Raw genomic sequence first — 18862 nt, 5'->3', positions numbered from 1 at the left:
CTCAGATACCTTTAAGCGTCTCACGACGCGTGTGAATTTCAGACTTGTACAAACCAATAATTTGCTTTCATTTTGCACGGTGACCAAAGGGTCACCATCCTATGCGTGTGTGATGCTACTCGCGGCCTTGGCCATGCAATGCATATAACATCCTGAAAAGAGAAACTCCAAGATTCAAAACTCCGTCAGAGGTGCAAGGCCCCCTTATGCTCCCCGAATGAAGCCCCCTCCCTGGTATAGAAGACGGGCAAAAACAGTCAACTAAATGCCCGTGTAATACTGAGAACCCGACCTCGGGCGAACAGTATCCAATGAGCAGGTGTATATATGTGTCCCAAAGAAAGCGAAAAAGAAAGTCGTCATCATCGTCGCGTTTCGCCCGGGAACCTTGCAACCTCGGTTCTTCCGGCGCCAAAACACGTGTGTATATGCAATCCAAATAAAAGCAATGCAGATCCCCCGGGTGATCATCCATGCGAAGAAACCCGAAAAAAACAGGACAAAACACGGCACTCATACTCCTACGGCCCCTTCTGACCGATTTCTCCCTGGAATCTGAATTTCGCCGTCATCGTCGTCAGAGCTGTCGCCCGCTTGCGCTGCTTGATCAATCATCCGCTCAATGTCTGCGTCCGCTAAGCGAGGCCGCGGTCGTGAGGTGCTGCCGAGGGCCGCTGGTAATGACAGTTGAGGACGAAGAGTGCTGCCAATGGCTCCTCCGGAGAAGCTGGCACTTCCGTTGATTCGCCTCCTCATCGGCCCTCGTGATTGAGGTGAGTCCATGTCAATGTCCATATCGCTCACTGCCGTCATACCTCCAGGGCTCTTTTCAAAACCCACACGCTTTTGCGGCAGGGGCCGTTGCGAGGGCAGACTTTTCCGGGGTTGTGAGCTTGGCAGAGCATGGCGACCAGGCAAGTTCGAGGCTGCCGACGACGAGTAGTTGTGCTTCATATTGGCCGAGTTTCCGGGGCTGCTCATGAAGAGTAGTGATTCGATGGCATCCTGCTCTCTAACGTTTTGATGAGGTGAGAAGAGAATCGGGTCGATGAGTGGAGTCCGGCCTAACCTCTGATTTGGCGTCGCGTTGTTGTTCGGTTGAGAAGGGGTATGCGGTGACGCGCTGTGTGAGTGGGAGAGAAGAGTCGGAGTGTAGCGAGGGTTTGAATTTCGGCGCGGGTTATGGCCCCCGATTGGCCTTGACGGCTGAATCGGAGCAGGCGGTGCAAGTGTAGGAACGTTTTGATGCTGGACAGGTGCGGGAGGTGAGGCAGAGGTATGCGTGGATCTTTGGCCCTCCTTCCAGAAGGACTCGTAGGTTGCAGGGCTGGGACCAGAGCTTGCGGTGGTGGCGGCGCTCACGGGTTGATAACGAGCCATATTGGCGCGAGGACTTGCAGACAGCTCTTGGCGGCCGTGCAAGGTGGAATGGCTTGAGGTGGGCGAGGCGGCCTGGGAGGCCATGGATTCGACTTCATCAATGGAGTGTGATTGCCAGCCGTGATTGACCTTGAGCATTGCGTACGAGAGGCGCGTCTTGAGGTCGCTGGTCCACTATACATTCTGGGTCAGCCATGCTATCTTTGTTTTAGTGTCGCGTGCCGACTTACATCACCGATACTGCTGGCTGTAGTAGAGGCTATGCTGACGGTGCTCGTGTTCCTCGAGTGGCCCATCCGAACTGGAGAGGTGTTTTCCTTGAGAGCACCGTCGGCCATTCGCTTCCGGGCCGTTGCCATTACATTGTCCTCGGCCAGCTTGTCCTGGGCGGCGGCAATATGTGATAATTGAAGTAATTGTGACTCTTGGCTAGAATCGTGGCCGTTGAGGCTTCCTCCCGGCATGTCACCCTGACTGGCGGGCGGCGTGAAGATGTTGGCGGGTTCGGCGGACAGGCTCGAGGTCTGCGAGTCAGAGGAGGGGAGCGGTCGCTGGTGGGCGGATGGATTAACCCGAGAAGGTGCGGAGGATGCAGCGATTGAGGCGGTTTTGGGAGGATGGTGATCGGCTATGCGAGGAAGGTGATTTGACGCTGAAAAGGGTTGTGAAGGCTGCTGGTAGCTGGGCTGGGGTTGTTGGCCTTGTGGGTGAAGGTGAGCGTGGGCGTGGCTATGGAGATTGTGGTGGTTATTCGCAGTCGCGTCGCCCAAGGAAGATGTGACTTTGTCGTTGGGGAGCGCGTCGGGGGAGGCGACGGGCTGTGGTCGGGCCAAAGGCTGCAGAGCACGACGAGCGGCTTTATTCGGGAGCAATCCCGTGTCTTGCAGGGCCGCGGGCGAGTGTATTTTGAGGTGTTGTCGGTCGGATTCGTGTATATGGCCCAGCCGGGGCGGGATGGAGGCAGAGTCCATGGGCGGACAAATTGGTGATGCGCCGGACTGAAGTGTGATGACGGAGGGTTCGAGCGGCGGACGGACGCAGGGACCGACTATGTTGGAGAGTGTATTCAAACACTGATCAGGACGATATACGGTAACGGGGCCGGCGAGGGGAGAGGAGAGAGAGATTTGGTGGTCGGAGGTGTAGGAGTGACCGAGGTGACGGGTGAGGGTTGCGACGAGGATCGGGTGTGCGGTGTGGTGGAGGAACAGTGCGGTGCAGTTGAGTGTGGTGGTGGTGGTGGTGGTGGTGGGCTGTGGTCCAGTTGCATAGATAGGTGAGGTACGCGGACAACACTAGGCAGGTCACACAGGCGGTGCTGTCCGCTGTCGAGGCATTTGCTAACGGTTGCGGGCACCTAAGAGTAAGACGGTAGTTAGACGATAGGTAATTAGCTGGGGGCAATTGATGGACGGGCGGGGGGATGGAAGACGGAACGGGGAGCCTGGAGGAGCGATGACTGGGGTGGAGGAGGAAAAGGGCGGTTTACGCGGTCTGCGTCGCGTTATTTTCGCCCACCTGGCTAACCTTCCCGTCGGTTGTTCTCTTTCACAATGAAAGTCCCCGTATGTTTTTTTTTCTGCCCAGGTGTGTCTCGTCTGATGTGTGTGTGTGTGTGTGTGGGCGTGGGCGTGTGTGTTTCCGTGGATTGTTGACTCTTGTTCTCGTTGTTCTGGCCCTTGGGGGAGAAACTCCAGTGTCTCTCGGCTGTGTCTTGCAGCGGCTTCTCCACTGTAACAATGGCGAATCCTCCCCTCCCAGTCGTCCTGACCTAACGCTCTTGGGGTTCGTTTCGCTAAACAGACGGGGACCCCAGTTCGGTGGTCACGCAAGAGGATGCAAATAGAGTCTACAGAGAGAATAGAAAATTAAAGATGATGAAGACGAGAAAAATAAAAGTGTGATGCAATGGAAACTCATGTCAGAATTTGGCCAGTCAGTAACGGAAGGTAAGGTAGGCAGGTACACGGGGCGAGTCGATGCCCGCGCCTGCCAGATCAAAAGAAACACCCCGACCGAGGCGACGTGGACAGTGGTGGCGGCAAAAATCGAGCAACTGCGACACGCCCAGCTTCCCGCTCGGCCTGACTCAGCAGGTCAAAGACACGAAGTCACATGACGTTGTACCAAAGTATCTTCCACCATGATCACCGCACCACCACCGCCTCCCGTCCCTCCCCATCCCGGTACCTCACCACCACACTTCCCTGAACATCTGCACTCATCCTCTATCCGTATACAATGTTTGCTCTTCATCAAAGACCGACCTGCTGTTCCAGGCCTCTTCTTTGTCTGTGATTGGATTACTGAACGGATACCCCTGAAGCTGAAGCATTGCTGCCCAAGCCCAAATGTGAACCGAGCATCTCCATCTCTGAATAAGGTAGATTTAGCAAGGTAGGTATCCGTAGTCTAAGTCTCATATAAGATGCCCCCAATCATGCCTTACGTGCAAACACTCGAGCGTATCTCCGTCACCGCTACACAATGCTTTGTCCAGATCCATCAACTCCCCGAGGAATGCTTACTCATGTCTTCATGTCTCATCTGTAAGAGACTCTGACCCAATCATCCAGTTGACCACTTGTTGAGGGTCCTCTAATACTCCCGTACTCTCCACTCCAATCCACGACAAGTCATTGAACCGTGAACTCAACCACACGCTGGCTCGTCACCCGTCGCCGAGTATCCATGCGCCCCGCCATCCAAGATCACCGCTTCGTTGTCGCCAAAGTCATCCTGTACCCTCCTCCACTGCGTCTTTCTGTCCTTGCGGCCCTCCAGCTGCGCTCCCTTTCCCTTGGCATCCCACACCGGTTTGATCAGTCCTCCCAGCAAAGGGTTCTGACTAAAGGCTCCGCCGCCGCCAACACCACCCTGTCCACCCTGCCGTTGACTGGTGAGGCTGTAGTTCTCGTCTTCAACTTCGTCCATAACAATATCCTCTTGGTCCGGCGTCGTCGGCCGCTCCACAGCCGCCATCTTCCTGACTACCTTGCCACCTACCACGTCAATGCTGACCACCTGCCGCCGCTTCTCGTACTCGGGCTTCGCGTTCCACTCAATCTCGCGGAGGATCTTCTGCTGCCTCTTGAGCTCCCTGGCCCGCTCCTCGGGCGTCGACCAGATGTTGCCTCCGCTGCCGGCCATGGCTCCGCTGACATCAAAGTCTGCCGCCTCGTCTCTGACCGTCGTTCGCCGCGCGTTCTGCGCCTGAAAGTTCAATAGCTTGTCCCGGTGCTCCTTGGCCTTGGCCTCCGCCTCGGACATCTTGTTCTGGCTAAAAGGCGCCGGCTTCTTGCTGACCTCGGCCCGCTTATGAGCATCTCTGTCCGCAGCCATGCGCTCCTTTCCTCGCTCGGCCTTGAGCTCCCTGATCATGCCCTGTACGTCCTCCGACGACAGCAGAGGCGTGCCGCAGAATGTGCATGGCCCCAGGCCCTCCTTGACGCAAATGACCTTGCCACACGACTGGCAGTTGGGCGCCGCCGTCTGCAGCGGGTGCCGTGTAGCAACGCAGTTGCACCTCCTTGCTTTCGGATCGTCACCCATTGTCGGGTTCGTCGTCAGCTCCAAAGATCTAATAGCCGCGTCTAAATCGTTGAGGGCCGTGGATGCACCTGCCATTGGCGTACCTCCGGCAATCGATATCTTTGTAGGTTTCGTCGTAGGCTTGGGGGTGGAGGATCGTGATACAGGGTTCGACTTGGGCTTCGCCTTGACATCGGATATCAGGTAGCCTCCGGCCGTTCTTTGCTGCTGCGGGGGAGGGGTAGCACTCTTTGGTGGTTGCTTAGAACCCGACGACGGGGCCCCAAGTTGCGGGAAGGCGGTGCTGATGCTGTTGCTGCCGCTGCTCTCCGCCGCCGGAGCTGGCTTCTTCCCTCCATACCACTCGTCCTCCTGTGACTTCTTGTTGTAGCTTGCTCCTGGGGGAGGTGCAGCCTCGATTTGTCTTGCGGCCGGTGTGTGTATGTTTGCCTTCTTCTTCTTGGGTCCCCGTGACGTCTTTGGAGCAGGCTCCGGGGCACCGGAGCTGGTCGAACTGGGTTGCGGCGCTGGGGCTGGGGTCTTTTTCTCTTGTCGTCGTGAATTGAAGGAGGAAATGAACTCGACGGCCTGTGGCGAGTCGCCCAGTAAGTCGTTGAAGTGGTTTGCGGCTTCGGATTTCGACAGCGTGTTTGCGTAGTCGAGCATCTGCTTTAGCTCGTCCTCAGGGAGGGGCAGCAGGCGGGAGAGCTGCGCCAGAGACATGTTGGGAGTTTGACGTCTCTTTCTAGGTGTATCTATGTCGAGACAGAATTGGCTTTTCGGATCGTGGTGGAAGTTGTTAGGGCAAGGGAAAGGGTGTAGTTGTGAAGCTTTCGCAGCAATTCAGATTTGAGAATGATGATGATGAAATTGACAAAAGTGGCGGGGTCTTTCTTTAGCTGATGTTCCTGGAAGCAAGCGCCACAGCTCCCCGCGACTGTCAAAGTTAGGGTGGGGTCAGCGCTGTGGTCGGCCGGCAACCCCCGCTGCCTGTCATCGAAGAGTCACTCGGCGTGATGAGAACATATCTCACTCTGATGATGAGATGGAGGGACTGGATGTTAGCTGTATCTCATCTCCCAATGCGATTATTGTAGATTACTATCCTACTCAGTGACCTGAATGCCGCTAAACTCACACTCGAAAATTCTCATGTCATTTGAAAAGCATGACCTATTTATCGAAGCTTACCTATGGAAAGCATTCAGTCCTGCGTGTAAGAATAACCCTTGAATGCTGACTAAGTCTTGTTCAGACTCGAACCTATGTATACAGACACAAACACAATGAGAGAATCTCATCAGGCTATCGTTATTTTGCCAGTCTGCTTGCATTTGAATTCCGTCGTGTGATACTGTACAACGTGGCACAATTGAAAAGACCTTCCTTTCAGCCCAAAGAAAGTCTTACGTTGAACCATACTAACTGTCTATCTCAAGTGTTAAAGCGGAGTTTCAAAGGCATAGGCTTTTTTTACATGACCTATTATCATAGGTTACGGCAGTTCGAACCATGTTATCACCAGATGTCATAGACCGGGAGGTGCCAGTCGGAGCCGGGTGGAAGCCGGCTACGAGGCGCGGGCCGTACGGAGTACAACAAGACTGGGGGGTCATGAGGTCATGAGTCGGCGCCGGTTGCGGTGTCTTGAGAGTTTCGAAGCACCTTTTCGCCGACGCAGAAATGGAAGCAAATATGCGCACCAGTGAGATGGCGTGTTCTGGCTTCCCGAACTGCGCTGAGTATGCGTAGGTAGTATACATAGGGAGTACCACCTCGGTATGCTTCATGGGTAGGGCCAGGGAAGACATGCATATGTCGAGTAAGGCTGTCTGGAAAGATGTCACATGAAGCAAGGCGGTTCTGATGGACAGTGTAACATGTTCTCCGACGGATGGTAGGGGATCCCAGGGTTGCAGAACCGAGAGTGAGGCCATTGTGGGTAGATCCCGTCCACCCATTGCGTCCGTTGGCTGGCTTCCAATAGGGAGTATACATACAGTGGTGGTAATTGAGAAGGAGTACAGTTCAGCAGGCTTTACCGTAACCTCGGGTCGAGGGATGTAGGTATTGATGCGGGATACTCCGTACATCATCTATCATATACACTACTACAGATGGGTTACAGCAAGGTAATCGTAGGATAGATAAGCATGTGCCATGATGAGACCGTCCGTCCATCCACCCGAGGGCGTCTAACGGGTGCGGCAGAGTCGACTGCGTCTCTCGTTCCGGGGTTGAGTGGTAGCAGTGGAGAGTGGATGGTCGGGGACCAAGCTCGGCGATGGGAAGCTGAGAAAGGAAGAAAAGGAAGGGGAAAAAAAGATGCTACAGAATGCACCGCAGTGCCGTAGAGATGTGTGGAGTACGTATCCTCTCCGGCGTTTCCCCGTGGTCTTCCGGGTGGCCGTGACGCTAGACCTGAATTGGAATTGGCGTGGGGTTTCTTTCCTGCTTGGTTTTTTTTTTTTGGCTGGCGGTCGCATCGTTATCCATCACATCACTCGCACCTTGTAGCCTCAGGAAAGCAAGTCCCGGTCAGTCAGTCAGTCAGCACTGGAGTGTTGGTAGTAATAACAACCACAGCTAAGCTAAGAAAGGTAGAGACAAGAGCGAAGCCGAGAAATGGAACCTGAGGTGCTGACAAGGTGTGGAAAGAAAGGCCGGGAATGACGGGGGGGAAAACAGTGGATGGTGGGCCCTTTCTGAGAGTAGTGCTAATGGCCACCCACTCGCAGGGCCGCATCCTGCCATTCCCGGGCCCCCGTCAATCCACTGTCTGTGGCTCCCGTGTGGTGCGTGTGTGCTCTCTGTTGAGTGTCCTGTTGTCCTCCGCTGCTGCGCTGTTGCTGTGTGAGAGGTGTGTGCCAACTTATTTCGCGCGCCTCATAAATTTTTAAACCTCTGCTCTTTTTTTCTTCCCTCATCCATCTCAACTGTGCACCATCTACCTACTACACATCCCCCCCCCCTCGTCGCAATCATGTCTTTCGTCCAGCGCCGCATGTTCTCCGCCTCGGCGAGAAGCGTAAGTCATCCTTTAGCTCCCAATTCCTATCTGGCTGCGCATCAAAGCAGAGCTCTCTCTCTCTCTCTCTCTCTTCTCCATAGCTCCGAAAAGCCGACCTCGGGGCACGGAACGGAAGGGAGACACAAGCTATGAAGCTTCGTCATGATCCAACGTTAATAAACACAAATGCATCATCACATACAATGGAAACAGCCAAACGACCATTCAGCTGACAACATGCCTATAGCTCTCCAAGGTCACCGTCCTCGGTGCCGCCGGTGGTATTGGCCAGCCCCTCTCCCTGCTCATGAAGCTCAACCCCAGAGTCACTGAGCTCGCCCTCTACGATATCCGCGGAGGCCCTGGTAAGTCCATCTCCATCTTCCTCTCCAGCAACACCCAATTGACCCCTGTCCAGGTGTCGCCGCCGACATCTCCCACGTCAACACAAAGTCCGTCGTCAAGGGCTACGACCCCACCGCCACCGGCCTCGCCAGCGCCCTCAAGGGCGCCGAGGTCGTCCTCATCCCCGCCGGCGTCCCCCGCAAGCCCGGCATGACCCGCGACGACCTCTTCAACACAAACGCCTCCATCGTCCGCGACCTCGCCAAGGCCTGCGCCGAGTCCTGCCCCGACGCAAACATCCTCGTCATCTCCAACCCCGTCAACTCCACCGTCCCCATCGTCTCCGAGGTCTTCAAGGCCCACGGCGTCTACAACCCCAAGCGCCTCTTCGGCGTCACCACCCTCGACGTCGTCCGCGCCTCCCGCTTCGTCTCCGAGATCAAGTCCACCGACCCCAAGGACGAGAACATCACCGTCGTCGGCGGCCACTCGGGCGTCACCATCGTCCCCCTCTTCTCCCAGTCCAACCACCCCGACCTCTCCTCCAACGCCGAGCTCGTCAACCGCGTCCAGTTCGGCGGTGACGAGGTCGTCAAGGCCAAGGACGGCGCCGGCTCCGCCACCCTCTCCATGGCTTTCGCCGGTGCCCGCATGGCCGAGTCCCTCCTCCGCGCCTCCCACGGCGAGAAGGGCATCGTCGAGCCCACCTTTGTCGACTCCCCCCTCTACAAGGACCAGGGCATCGACTTCTTCTCCTCAAAGGTCGAGCTCGGCCCCAACGGTGTCGAGAAGATCCTTCCCCTCGGCAAGGTTGACGCCGCCGAGGAGAAGCTCCTCGAGGCCTGCTTCGCCGACCTCAAGAAGAACATTGCCAAGGGTGTTGCCTTTGTCGCCTCCAACCCCCCCAAATAAGTGCAACACTTGACGTGTGTCACTTTTCATGTAAACTAGGGGACGTGTTGTAGTAGATGGAAACCTACACAAACAGGTTGAGCAGAGTTGAAAACAAAACAAAATCACATCCTCCACTACTTTTTTTTTCCCAGTCTAATCCGACTGGCAAAGAAAGAAAAGGATGACGGGTAGACACAGAAGCGCACACCAAAAGTCGTGCTTTACCTACTCGTGGCATCGACTTTGCGTCTGCCTCTGTACCATAAAATTTCAAACACGCTTGACTTCAAACTTTATTCCTTAAAATGCCGTGATCCAACATCCCCCACGTTACACCGACTATTTCCTGTTGAAAGACGTGCATGCATGAGCGCTTCGTAGATGGTCATTAAGATCTACCTACCTGCGAATAGCGCCTGACAAAGGCAGTTTCAAGACACAGCTTCTCCAAAACTCAGACCACGACAAAGTATTGTATGCACATATCATGATGCTCATTCTCTATCATACATCTCTCCACACGCATTTTGCGTCTCTAACTTGTTTTGGTTACACAATTAGTCTAAACCCGACACATCCATCTACTGCCTCTGTCGGCCCGTTCTCCATGCCTCGAGCTGTTGGCGGCGCTCCTCCACCTTGCGCTCAAACTCGGCCACCTTCTCCTGCGCCTTCTTCTCCTCCTCTTCGTCCTTGATCTTCTGCTCTGCCGCCTTGCGGACGCGCTCACGCTCCAGCTGCTCGGGTCTGCGAGCAGCAATGTCGCGGGGGCGGAAGTCAGAAAAGAGGTTCTTGAGAACAACCTCAATGACCCAGCAGGCAGCGTAGTCGATAACCATGATGCCCGTCATGGTCATCTTGAACTCATCGCTGAAGGGGACCAGCTTCATCTGCTCATTGATCTCGGGGATGAACTCCATGGAGCAGGAGAAGGCCAGGGCAGAAACACCGACAATACCGTAGAACATGCCCTTGTTCTCGCGAAGACCCTCACGGAAAGGACGTCCCTGATAGTTGATGGCGAACGTGCTAATCTGCTGGATGAGCTGAAGCAGGTAGACGGCGCTGTTGAGGAGACTGGGCGCGAACTCGGCCTCGAGATCAACGTCACCGGAGCGGCTGTTGCACTGTCAGTGTTTGCTTCGCAGACGTAGTATCTAGGATAAACTTACGGCTCCAGTCTGTCACAGAATCGGGCAATGTAGATGAGAGTGACAACGTGGACGGCGAATTGTCCAAGAATCGAACCAATGATGTAAAAGTTGAAAATGTTGGGCTGGGGTCGCTCCTTGGAGAGACCCTCGACAACGCGAGCACGAGAGATGGACAAGAAGCACACGCTCATCAGAATACCGCTGATGGTGTACTGTCCGTCACCGAACTTGATACCCTCGAGGTACAATACACTCAAACTGTAAGCGCTAATGAGGCAGTTGAGAGCGAGAATTTTGTATGTCTGGATGGTCGCGACGAGTGTGCAGCGGCCCTGGCGAATGATGTTGGGAACGGCAATAACGTTGCGCAGCTTGCTGGTGAAAGGAGCCGCGACAGAGGCATCACCAAGCTTCAGCGTAGGAGGCTCATCATCACCCATCTCGGTCTCCATCAGGCTGGATGTCATCTTGTCGGCAAAGCTAGCGGCGTTGGCGGCAGCCTTGGCCTGACGAGCAGCGTTAGGATCGTTGTTGTTAAGAAGTTGCTTAGCACCAGGGGAAGTGACGGTCTCGATGGCGCTGACGCCGTTAACCTTGAGCCATTCCTCGGGGGTGATATTCTTCTTCTGGGCCTCGCGCTCGACAGCCTTGGTGAAGTGGGGGTTGCTAGTGCCAGGAGGGTACAGATGGGCGATCATGACGGGAACGGGGGGTGCGGGTTGGTTGAACCTCTTCATGAGGTCAACTTGCTTCTGGTAAATCTCCTTCATCTTAGTGTTCCGGGAGTGCTCGGCGATGCGAGTCAAGTCGTCCATAGTGCCGTTGAGGAGAGCGATACCAATGTGGGCTTGCTTGAGGGCACCGACGTCGTTGGTTCCGTCACCAGCCATTAACGTATAGTAACCCATGTCTCGGAGACCAACGAGAATGTCCTCCTTCTGCTTGGGCGACACACGCGCGTAAACCCAGGCGTGACGGAGGATCTGGCGCCAGCCGACTTGGTCCTTGAACTTGGCCAGAGCGTAACCGGTAACACAGAGATCGTTGTTCTCAAGAATCTTGGGGTCAAGAGGCTTAGAGGGGTCGGCAGGGATGATAGTCTTCTCATCAACACTGCGCCAGACAAGCTTGTCGCCGCCCTCGTTGTCCTCGGGGGCGTCAAGAATCAGAACCTCACGGTCAACAATCTCAACGTCGCGGGCAACGTAGACAGCGGTAAGGGGGTTGTCACCGGTGATCATGACGACACGGTGGCTGCTCTCGTTGAGCATCTGGACAGCTTGCTTCGCGTCATCCTTGAGAGGGCAGGAGAGGACCAGGAAACCGGCAAAAGTGAGTCCAGACTCGACGTTGTCGCGCTTAAGGTCGTTGATCTTGCTACCTCCGAGCTCGTTATCAACAGTGAGCTGCTTGTAGGCGAGTGCAAGAACACGGGAACCGCGTCGGGTAAAGTACTTGTAGGTCTCTTCGTAGTCGGCAGGGATAATGGAGAGTCTCTTCATGATGGTCTCAGGAGCGCCCTTGACAGCGACAAAAGTGCCACGGATCCGGTTGCCAGCCTTGTCAGCACCGTTGACAGTGGCAACAGTACTCTGTCTCTTGAGGGCGGAGGAGAATTGAAAGCGGCGCTTGATCTGAACAGTTCCGCTGACGCCAGTGGTAGCAGCTGTGGTGGGCTTGCTGGCGAGGGTGTCGTTTCTACCAAGAGTCCAGCCGAGAGAAGTCAAAGTAGCCTTCTCCATTGGGTCGCCAACGACTTCACCCTCGTCAAGCTTGACAAGTGCATGGGCAGTAGCGAGAACCAAAGTGGTATCCAGGCGGATTTCGTTGACGGGGGTCATGGTTGAGTGCGCACCGTCGGCCTCGCGAGGGGTGCTGGTGCCCTCCTGACCGAGTCCTAGGCCAGCAATACCTTCAACAACCAAGTCCTCGCCGGTGAGGGTACCAGTCTTGTCGAAGCAGGCGATGTCAATGCGGCCAGCGTAAGGAATACGGAAGGGCTCGGTGCAGAAGATGGCAAGCTTGGCCAGCGCTGCCAAACTGGTGTTCACGGCAAGACTGAGTTCCATGGGCAGTTCGGGAGGAACGACGCTGGTGACGATCAAGACGCAGTCAAGCAGAAGCTTGGAGCGCTTGCGGTCCTTCTTGACACCCTCGTCCCAGACGTACCAGGAAGCGGCGATGGCGAAAATGAGGAGGAACAAGATGAAGAGCAGAGCCTCAACGTTGTTGGCGGAAACACGCTCGGTGGAGTAGATCATGGTGCGGACAAGGCTGCCCTGGGAGGTTTCGAAGCCGGTCTTTTGGACGATAGCCATGGCGCCATTGTCAGGAGGAGGAGGGACGCCGGATGCCAGCTTGGGCTTCTCTTCATCGGGGTTGCCGTGGGTGATTTGCAAAACCTTGGTACCACCCCACAAGAAAGCGTTCTTGTCAAGGCCTTCGGGCTCGATGGGGGCGTCGCTGGGGCGAAGCTGTACGGAGTCCTTCAGGAGAGGGGTACTCTCACCAGAAAGCATGGCCTCGTTGACAATGGCGGTTCCTTCGACAAGCAGCATATCGCAGGCGACACCACTATCTTCTTTGGTGCGACCTACGGAGACGAGATCGCCAGGCAGAAGCTTGTCGCTCAGGACTTCAGTCCATTTGCCCAAGCGGTATACGTAGACATCATAAGGCTTAATGCTCATGCCACGGAACTCGTTGAGTGTACGCTGGCGCTGCCAAACGACGGTGCTCTCGAAAGCGACAAGCATGAAGAGGGTGAAGAGCGAATAGTACCAGTACTCGTCGAGCATCCACAGGCCAACACAGAAGATCTGGAAGACGAAGAAGGGTGCGACGGCGTGCTCCTTGAAGAGCTCGGTAAAGGTAGGAACGGGGATGTCGAAGGCGTTGGCGCCATAGTGCTCTTCGATTCTCTTCAGCTCGGCTTCGGTGGTGATGCCCTTGGACTGCTGGTAGCGTCCGATCTTGGGCTTTGGCTCGGCATCGATATCGTAGGCGAGGGTTCGGAAGGACTTGTCCTCGGGGAAGTAGATGAAGCGGCGCTTCTGGAACAAGAAGGTGGTGTTGATCTTGCCGCCAACCTGCACGAGTGAAAGAGCAAAGGTCAGTCAGACTGCGGAGAGCAGAAAAGAAGGAGGAGGAGCAGGATGGCTCGCTTGTTCGCAAGGGGGGCTTGGCTTACCTTGTCGCGGATGATTTTACAGATTTCGGCAGAGCCGGCGTTGGCGACAGGAATGATCTTGACGAGCTCGGCCTCGTCAATTGACTTGGCGCGGGTGGCAGTAAAGGTAGCTTGGAGGTTGACACTCCAGTGAGTGCTCAGCCAGGCGAGGGACTGAAGGGTGACGATGGAGCCGATCCACACAAAGGTCCATTCCTCGGATGCGATGTGCTTCTCGTAGAGCTCGGCGGTAAGGTAGTAGCGGAGGAAGATGGGCCAGATGATGGCAAAGGGCCAGACGTAGGCGTGGAAGTATGTCGGTAAAGGCTTCCACAGCTCGGCCACCTTGATCTGGGGGTTGTCCACGAGGGGCGCCATGGTGGGCGATTGCGCGCGATATCGTGGATCAAGCGACAGAACGGCGGACAAAATGAAAGAGGGCGGGTTGTTTGTCGGATGATGCTATGTCCCTTGTTGCATCGACAGTGGTTCTCCTGGTTGATGCAGATGGAGCACAACAAAGAGATGTTGCGATGTGAAGATGTTAAAGGTGACCCGTGTCAGAATCAGGGCTGGTTGGTGGTGGTGGTGGTGGTGGTGCACCAGTGGTACTACTGCTACTACTTCCTTCCTGTGGGGTCTCGCGTCGTTGGCGGCGGAGAAGTGAGCGGCGGAAAGCAGAATCCAGCCGAAGGCGACAGACGTTAAAAAAAAAAAAAAAAAAAAAAAGCCAGATGGTGGTTATCTGTCACTTTTTTTTCTCTTTCGCGATGGCGAATTGGGAAGCTGGGTACCTGGAGAAGGCCACTCACAGGCCTCAGAGCTGATGGAACAGGGGGCTCTTTTGGCTCTTTTGGCCTGATGTGGCCACTCATCCTTTGCTCTCAGTGGCTCGTGGCCCGTGGGGTACGTAGTACACCTATCCCGGGGTCCCATACGTTAGCTCGTGAAATGGTAGCCGACTTTACCAAATCTAGTAGCAGCCCTGCAAAGTCACTTTTCTGATTTTTATATATAAAATAAAAAGAGATTTCAGGATAAGTACTTTAAAATCTTCTCTTAAGATTTTTTAAAAAATGTTTTATGTATATAGTTAAGGTGAAAGTTGGTGGTAAAAAGTAGGGAGAAATAGTAGAAATAGGTAGAAGGTTCGATAGTGAGGAGTTCAAAGTACTGTCTCCGAATTAGCCATAGAATTTAGGTAGAAAGGATAGAACCTGTACTTATTGGCCGCCCTCCCTGTCAATTCACTGCGCTAACGTATGGGACCCCGGGATAGGTGTACGTAGCGTACGTGGACCCTGCTACCTAAGGTACCTACCTGGAATCCTTCGTGCCTTCTTTACTTGCCTTACCTAAGCTATCCGGGCAGTCCCAGGCCCCCTTAACCTTAGATTTCCGCCGTGATGGATTCCTCACGTCCAATCCAAACGTGCGAGGTTGATCCGTGCCGTCCCTCTTTTTCCCCGCCGCTCAACTCCGCCGAGAGGCCCCGCGATAGAGGACCCCGATACTCCGTCGCTTCCCGTCCGATACAGGACAGCTTACCTTACCTTTACCTTACCTTTACCTTACATCACTTCATGCAACGAACCCACTGTAATTGGCATCTTGTTTTATTTGGTATGAGGCTGACCTCAGATACAAAAAAGTAAGGAAATAGTTATGTCGTGGTATATCATCCGCGGAAATCGTCGTCTTGGTGTCCATGTTGCGCCAAGCCAATAAAACATCCCTTCTCCCTTCTACTATGGTATGCAATCAATATCCAGCACCCCAAAGGCAATGATCCTTTCTATCCGCAAACTCCTCCATCATGTCTCATTCTTCAATACTCAGAAATCCCAGCAATGACACTTCGTCGGTTGGCTCGTCCAGAGGGCCAATCCTCGTAAGTGGCTTGCTGGGATGGCTTTGGTGGCTTAATGTAGTCAGAGATTCTCTTCGACACGCTCCCCTGGTGTCGAAGTCCCCTTTTCCCGTCTGCACCTACACTAGCGCTGTGCGAGAGACTCGGCTTGCGTGGCGCCTCCCCGTAGAAGCTTGACGAGATCAGGTTGCGCTCGTCGTCTGCCGCGCCAAACGACATCATGCTTGCTCGCTTGCCAGCTCCCGTCGAGTACTGCGCGCTGCTTCTCTTGTTGTTGCGTTGCCCAGCAGGAGCAGTAGCATCCGCTTGTCGAGTCGTGCTCCAGGGGTTGTCGCTGTACCCGTAGTGTCCCGAACGCCGTGCGAGGTTTCGCCACATTTGGGCGTGATATTCGCGTTCCGCAATCTCTGCCTCTGCCACGAAACGTTCATAATCCGTCGGTTCGCGGCTACCACTCTCTTGAGACGGAGTCTCTTGTCGGGATGGCGGGCGAGTGTGAGACGAGGTAGGCCGTGGCGGTGCTGATGGTGGCGCCTGCTGCTGCTCTGGCTGGCTTGGCGGGTCAAATGGCGCTTCCATCTCGACTGGAGAAATTGACTTTGGCGGTGTGAGGTCTCTGGCGTATGGGTCGGATACAAGATTGAAGCTGTGTCGTTTGGATGATAATGGACGAGAGTGAGGTCTTGCTGGAGCCTTGCCGTTCGCCGACGATGTATTTGAAGCATTTTGCAACAGGCTGTGCTGCTGCTGCAAGGGGTCGATCGCGACCGGTTCCCTAGTGGTTACCACTTCAATTTCGCTGCTCTTAACAATCTCGAGACGCCGGTGCAGTTCGTGGGGAGGCGGCGCCTCGTACTTGGACAGCGACATGTCCCGTGACCTGCGCTTCTCGGCAGTCTCTGCGGATGGCGTCCGTTGCCTGTGGAGAGGCTGCTCCGGCTCATTCACCCTGGAGGAGGCGGCCGTTATTGTGGCCAGTGCTTGAGCGCCGTTGTCCGGGTCGCTACCAAAGGAAAAGCTATGGCGATTGTGGCGCGACGTATTTGTGTAAGTCGTACGCGAAAAGTCAGCCGCCGCGTGTTTAGGAACATAGGCCGTTCGCGGCGCCGATGCTGTTGCCGGTGTCTCGGTGCTGGTCACGTTGTCCTCTCCAAAGTCATTGGCGCCGGATCTTGACCAGAATCTTTTTCCGAAACTCGCTTTGGATCGCGACTTGAGCTGCGTCGCCGTATCAGAACTCGAGGTCTGCATGGTTGACTGCTGTCGGGGAGGCGACTTGGGCTTGGGTGAGTTGGCGGCGCCGGCAGTCTGAGTCGCATTCGTGGGTGCTTGGTGTGGTAGTGTGACGGGACGTAGGAATCGGGGCACTGCAGACTTCAAAGAGCCTCTTCGCGCATCCAAGACAGTCTCACTTTCGGCAGGTGTTGGGTGCGACGGGTTCAACATGAGCGGGTTCATGAGCAGAGGCCCTGTCTGCGTCTCACGCTGCTCCGTGGCCCGCTGCTGGTCGAAGCCCTGTGACGAACTTGTATGATCGTTCCCGGCGGAAATCGACGTCTTCTTATTCTGAGCGTCCTTGTCCTTGGAAACCAATCGTCGTCGCATAAGGCGGTTCAGCAACCCTGTCTCGTCTGCCGGAGGTGCGGCAGTCATTGACGGTGAGGTACCAGTACCAAGACTTTGCGCCGCTGCCGGTACTGGACCCGTGACAGTCGCGGGTCGGCTTGTCGCTGGCGGCAGCTGCAGCTGCGAGTTTTCGTCAAGCCCTGGCAGCGGTGCAACAAGACGACCGTTGTCAGTGTAACCTTGAGTCTGAATGTGGGCGACAGGGGGGGCTGGCGATGCCCGAAGCGTGTTCTGGGGATTGTGGAGTTGGAGACGATGGCGCATCGGGGGTTGCATCGGCATGGGTCTCTGCTTTTCCTGCTGTAGTCCGGATGGCGGCGGTGTCGGATCTCCTTGTGTCTGCTGATGCTGATGTTGCACCAGCACAGCTCTCTTGTCAACTTGCCGGGTGGTGATGTGTCGACCGAGAAAGCGATTGAGCTTGTTCTTGACCCCTGTGGCAGGCTGGTTTGGAACGGGGCTTGCGTGAGAGGAATGATCCTGATCCTCCTCGACCGCTATGTGCTGCTGCACCGCCTGGGAAGCGGGGTGGGAATAAGAAGGTGATGCTCCGAAAGAAGAGCTTGTCGGTGCTATCATGGACGTCGGCCTCCGTTTTGGTCGAGACGCAGAAATAGGAGCGGCATTTGTCTTTTTGATCAGTTTCGACAAGCGGCGGGATTTGCTTGCTGATGTGTCTACTTGCTCCGAGTTTTGCTCCCTGTCTTGCCTCTCGCCCTGTGTTGTCTCTGGTTGATCTTCCAGGGTCACCGATATGGCTGCGTCTGGCCGCCAGCTCCACCGATTCTTGGTCAAACGGCGCGATGAGACACTGGTAGCGCCGCCGCCACCCTGCAGGTTTTGGTCGTTTGGGACGTCGACCTCGCACGAAATGGGCTTGTCGGGAGAACGTGCTAATGGATGAGAGCTGCTCACCGCATCCCCTCGGATTGAACTTCTTCGTGGCCCCGCCGACCATGACCATCGATTAGGATTGACCATTTTTATAGTAAAGCAGCGTGGGCTCCGTTCGTCTTGGATTCGAAAATCAGTGTCGGGCTGCCAGTTCGACTGAGGCGTCCAATCCCATGCAGAGGTGGACCACCCAAAAGCGTATCAGCTCAACGCAAGGAGCAATATTCCCAGAGTTGGTGTGGTGGGTGGCCGATCCGAGAATACGTCTGGCCGGAGCAGCAGCTGGGGCCCAATCGGCAAAGCGAAAAGCAAATGCTCGAAAAGCGAAACAACGAATCAGAAGGACGACGAGGAGTGTCAGCAACGACCTGGCAAGCCGAGATGGATCGATTGAGATGTAAAAACCAAACGTGGACAGCTGCGTTCCCAAGGCGGACGAGGGTTGAGATATGACTGAGGACGAGGGCCTACAAGTCCAGAAATAGCAAGGCTCTGCAAGAACCCTGAGGCGTTCGTGCGGGCGAGCCTATGACTTTGAAGTGGTGGGCACTTCTTCCAACTCGACAAGTACTCTTCAAGTACCCGTCCTGTCCATCATGTAAGTCGTTCGCCTCTCCGTGGTCTTCCGCATCTTCCGTAGCCCCAGATTTTGGTATGCACCGAAGCATCCCCCCTGCAGGCAGAGCAACTCTGTCGATACTTCAGAATGCAAAACAATCCAGAACACGGCGCTTGTTAACGGAACGACAAAGGGAAAACAAGCCCCGTGTTGCTTAAGCTTTGACAAGATGTTTGAAGCGGCAGCAAGAGGAAAATCCGATCAGCCAGACGGGTCTCCTGAAGCGTCCAGGCGTGGGAGTTTTGGTACCATGTGTGGCAGAGAAGAGGGAGACTAAGGTAGGTAAGACGCTCCCACAAGTGCTTCGAGGAGCCAAAGCGCCATCCAGCGCAGGCAGAGAATGAGAGCTTGCGGTCCCAGCCCAGCGTCA

At 55.3% G+C, this 18862-nt stretch overlaps 6 protein-coding genes across 6 annotated transcripts; 1 reads left to right on the top strand and 5 right to left on the bottom strand.

Annotated features, from left to right (window-relative positions):
* Positions 1–513: 513 nt before the first annotated feature.
* On the bottom strand, positions 514–2351 carry CABS01_14111 (uncharacterized protein; the record flags this gene model as incomplete). The annotated part of the gene is made up of 2 exons (XM_060547451.1): positions 514–1554; positions 1611–2351. The coding sequence occupies 2 exons, from the start codon at positions 2349–2351 to the stop codon at positions 514–516; spliced, it is 1782 nt and encodes a 593-aa protein (XP_060393568.1).
* A 1681-nt stretch (positions 2352–4032) lies between these two features.
* On the bottom strand, positions 4033–5634 carry CABS01_14110 (uncharacterized protein; the record flags this gene model as incomplete). Its single annotated transcript, XM_060547450.1, has 1 exon — positions 4033–5634. The coding sequence occupies one exon, from the start codon at positions 5632–5634 to the stop codon at positions 4033–4035; it is 1602 nt and encodes a 533-aa protein (XP_060393567.1).
* A 731-nt stretch (positions 5635–6365) lies between these two features.
* CABS01_14109 (uncharacterized protein) lies at positions 6366–6722 on the bottom strand (the record flags this gene model as incomplete). Its single annotated transcript, XM_060547449.1, has 2 exons — positions 6366–6584; positions 6615–6722. 2 exons carry the CDS (start codon positions 6720–6722, stop codon positions 6366–6368), a joined length of 327 nt encoding a protein of 108 aa, XP_060393566.1.
* A 1172-nt stretch (positions 6723–7894) lies between these two features.
* CABS01_14108 (malate dehydrogenase) lies at positions 7895–9178 on the top strand (the record flags this gene model as incomplete). The annotated part of the gene is made up of 3 exons (XM_060547448.1): positions 7895–7939; positions 8169–8286; positions 8340–9178. The coding sequence occupies 3 exons, from the start codon at positions 7895–7897 to the stop codon at positions 9176–9178; spliced, it is 1002 nt and encodes a 333-aa protein (XP_060393565.1).
* A 563-nt stretch (positions 9179–9741) lies between these two features.
* On the bottom strand, positions 9742–13861 carry CABS01_14107 (uncharacterized protein; the record flags this gene model as incomplete). The annotated part of the gene is made up of 3 exons (XM_060547447.1): positions 9742–10279; positions 10333–13403; positions 13505–13861. 3 exons carry the CDS (start codon positions 13859–13861, stop codon positions 9742–9744), a joined length of 3966 nt encoding a protein of 1321 aa, XP_060393564.1.
* A 1450-nt stretch (positions 13862–15311) lies between these two features.
* Positions 15312–17960, bottom strand: CABS01_14106 (uncharacterized protein; the record flags this gene model as incomplete). Its single annotated transcript, XM_060547446.1, has 1 exon — positions 15312–17960. The coding sequence occupies one exon, from the start codon at positions 17958–17960 to the stop codon at positions 15312–15314; it is 2649 nt and encodes an 882-aa protein (XP_060393563.1).
* Positions 17961–18862: the final 902 nt, after the last annotated feature.

Source organism: Colletotrichum abscissum (genome assembly GCF_030869225.1).
Source record: "Colletotrichum abscissum strain IMI 504890 chromosome Unknown Scaffold_51.1, whole genome shotgun sequence".
Classification (NCBI taxonomy): Eukaryota; Fungi; Ascomycota; class Sordariomycetes; order Glomerellales; family Glomerellaceae; genus Colletotrichum; species Colletotrichum abscissum.
Note: the sequence above shows the minus strand (reverse complement) of the source record. Positions and strands in the feature narration are given on the sequence as shown.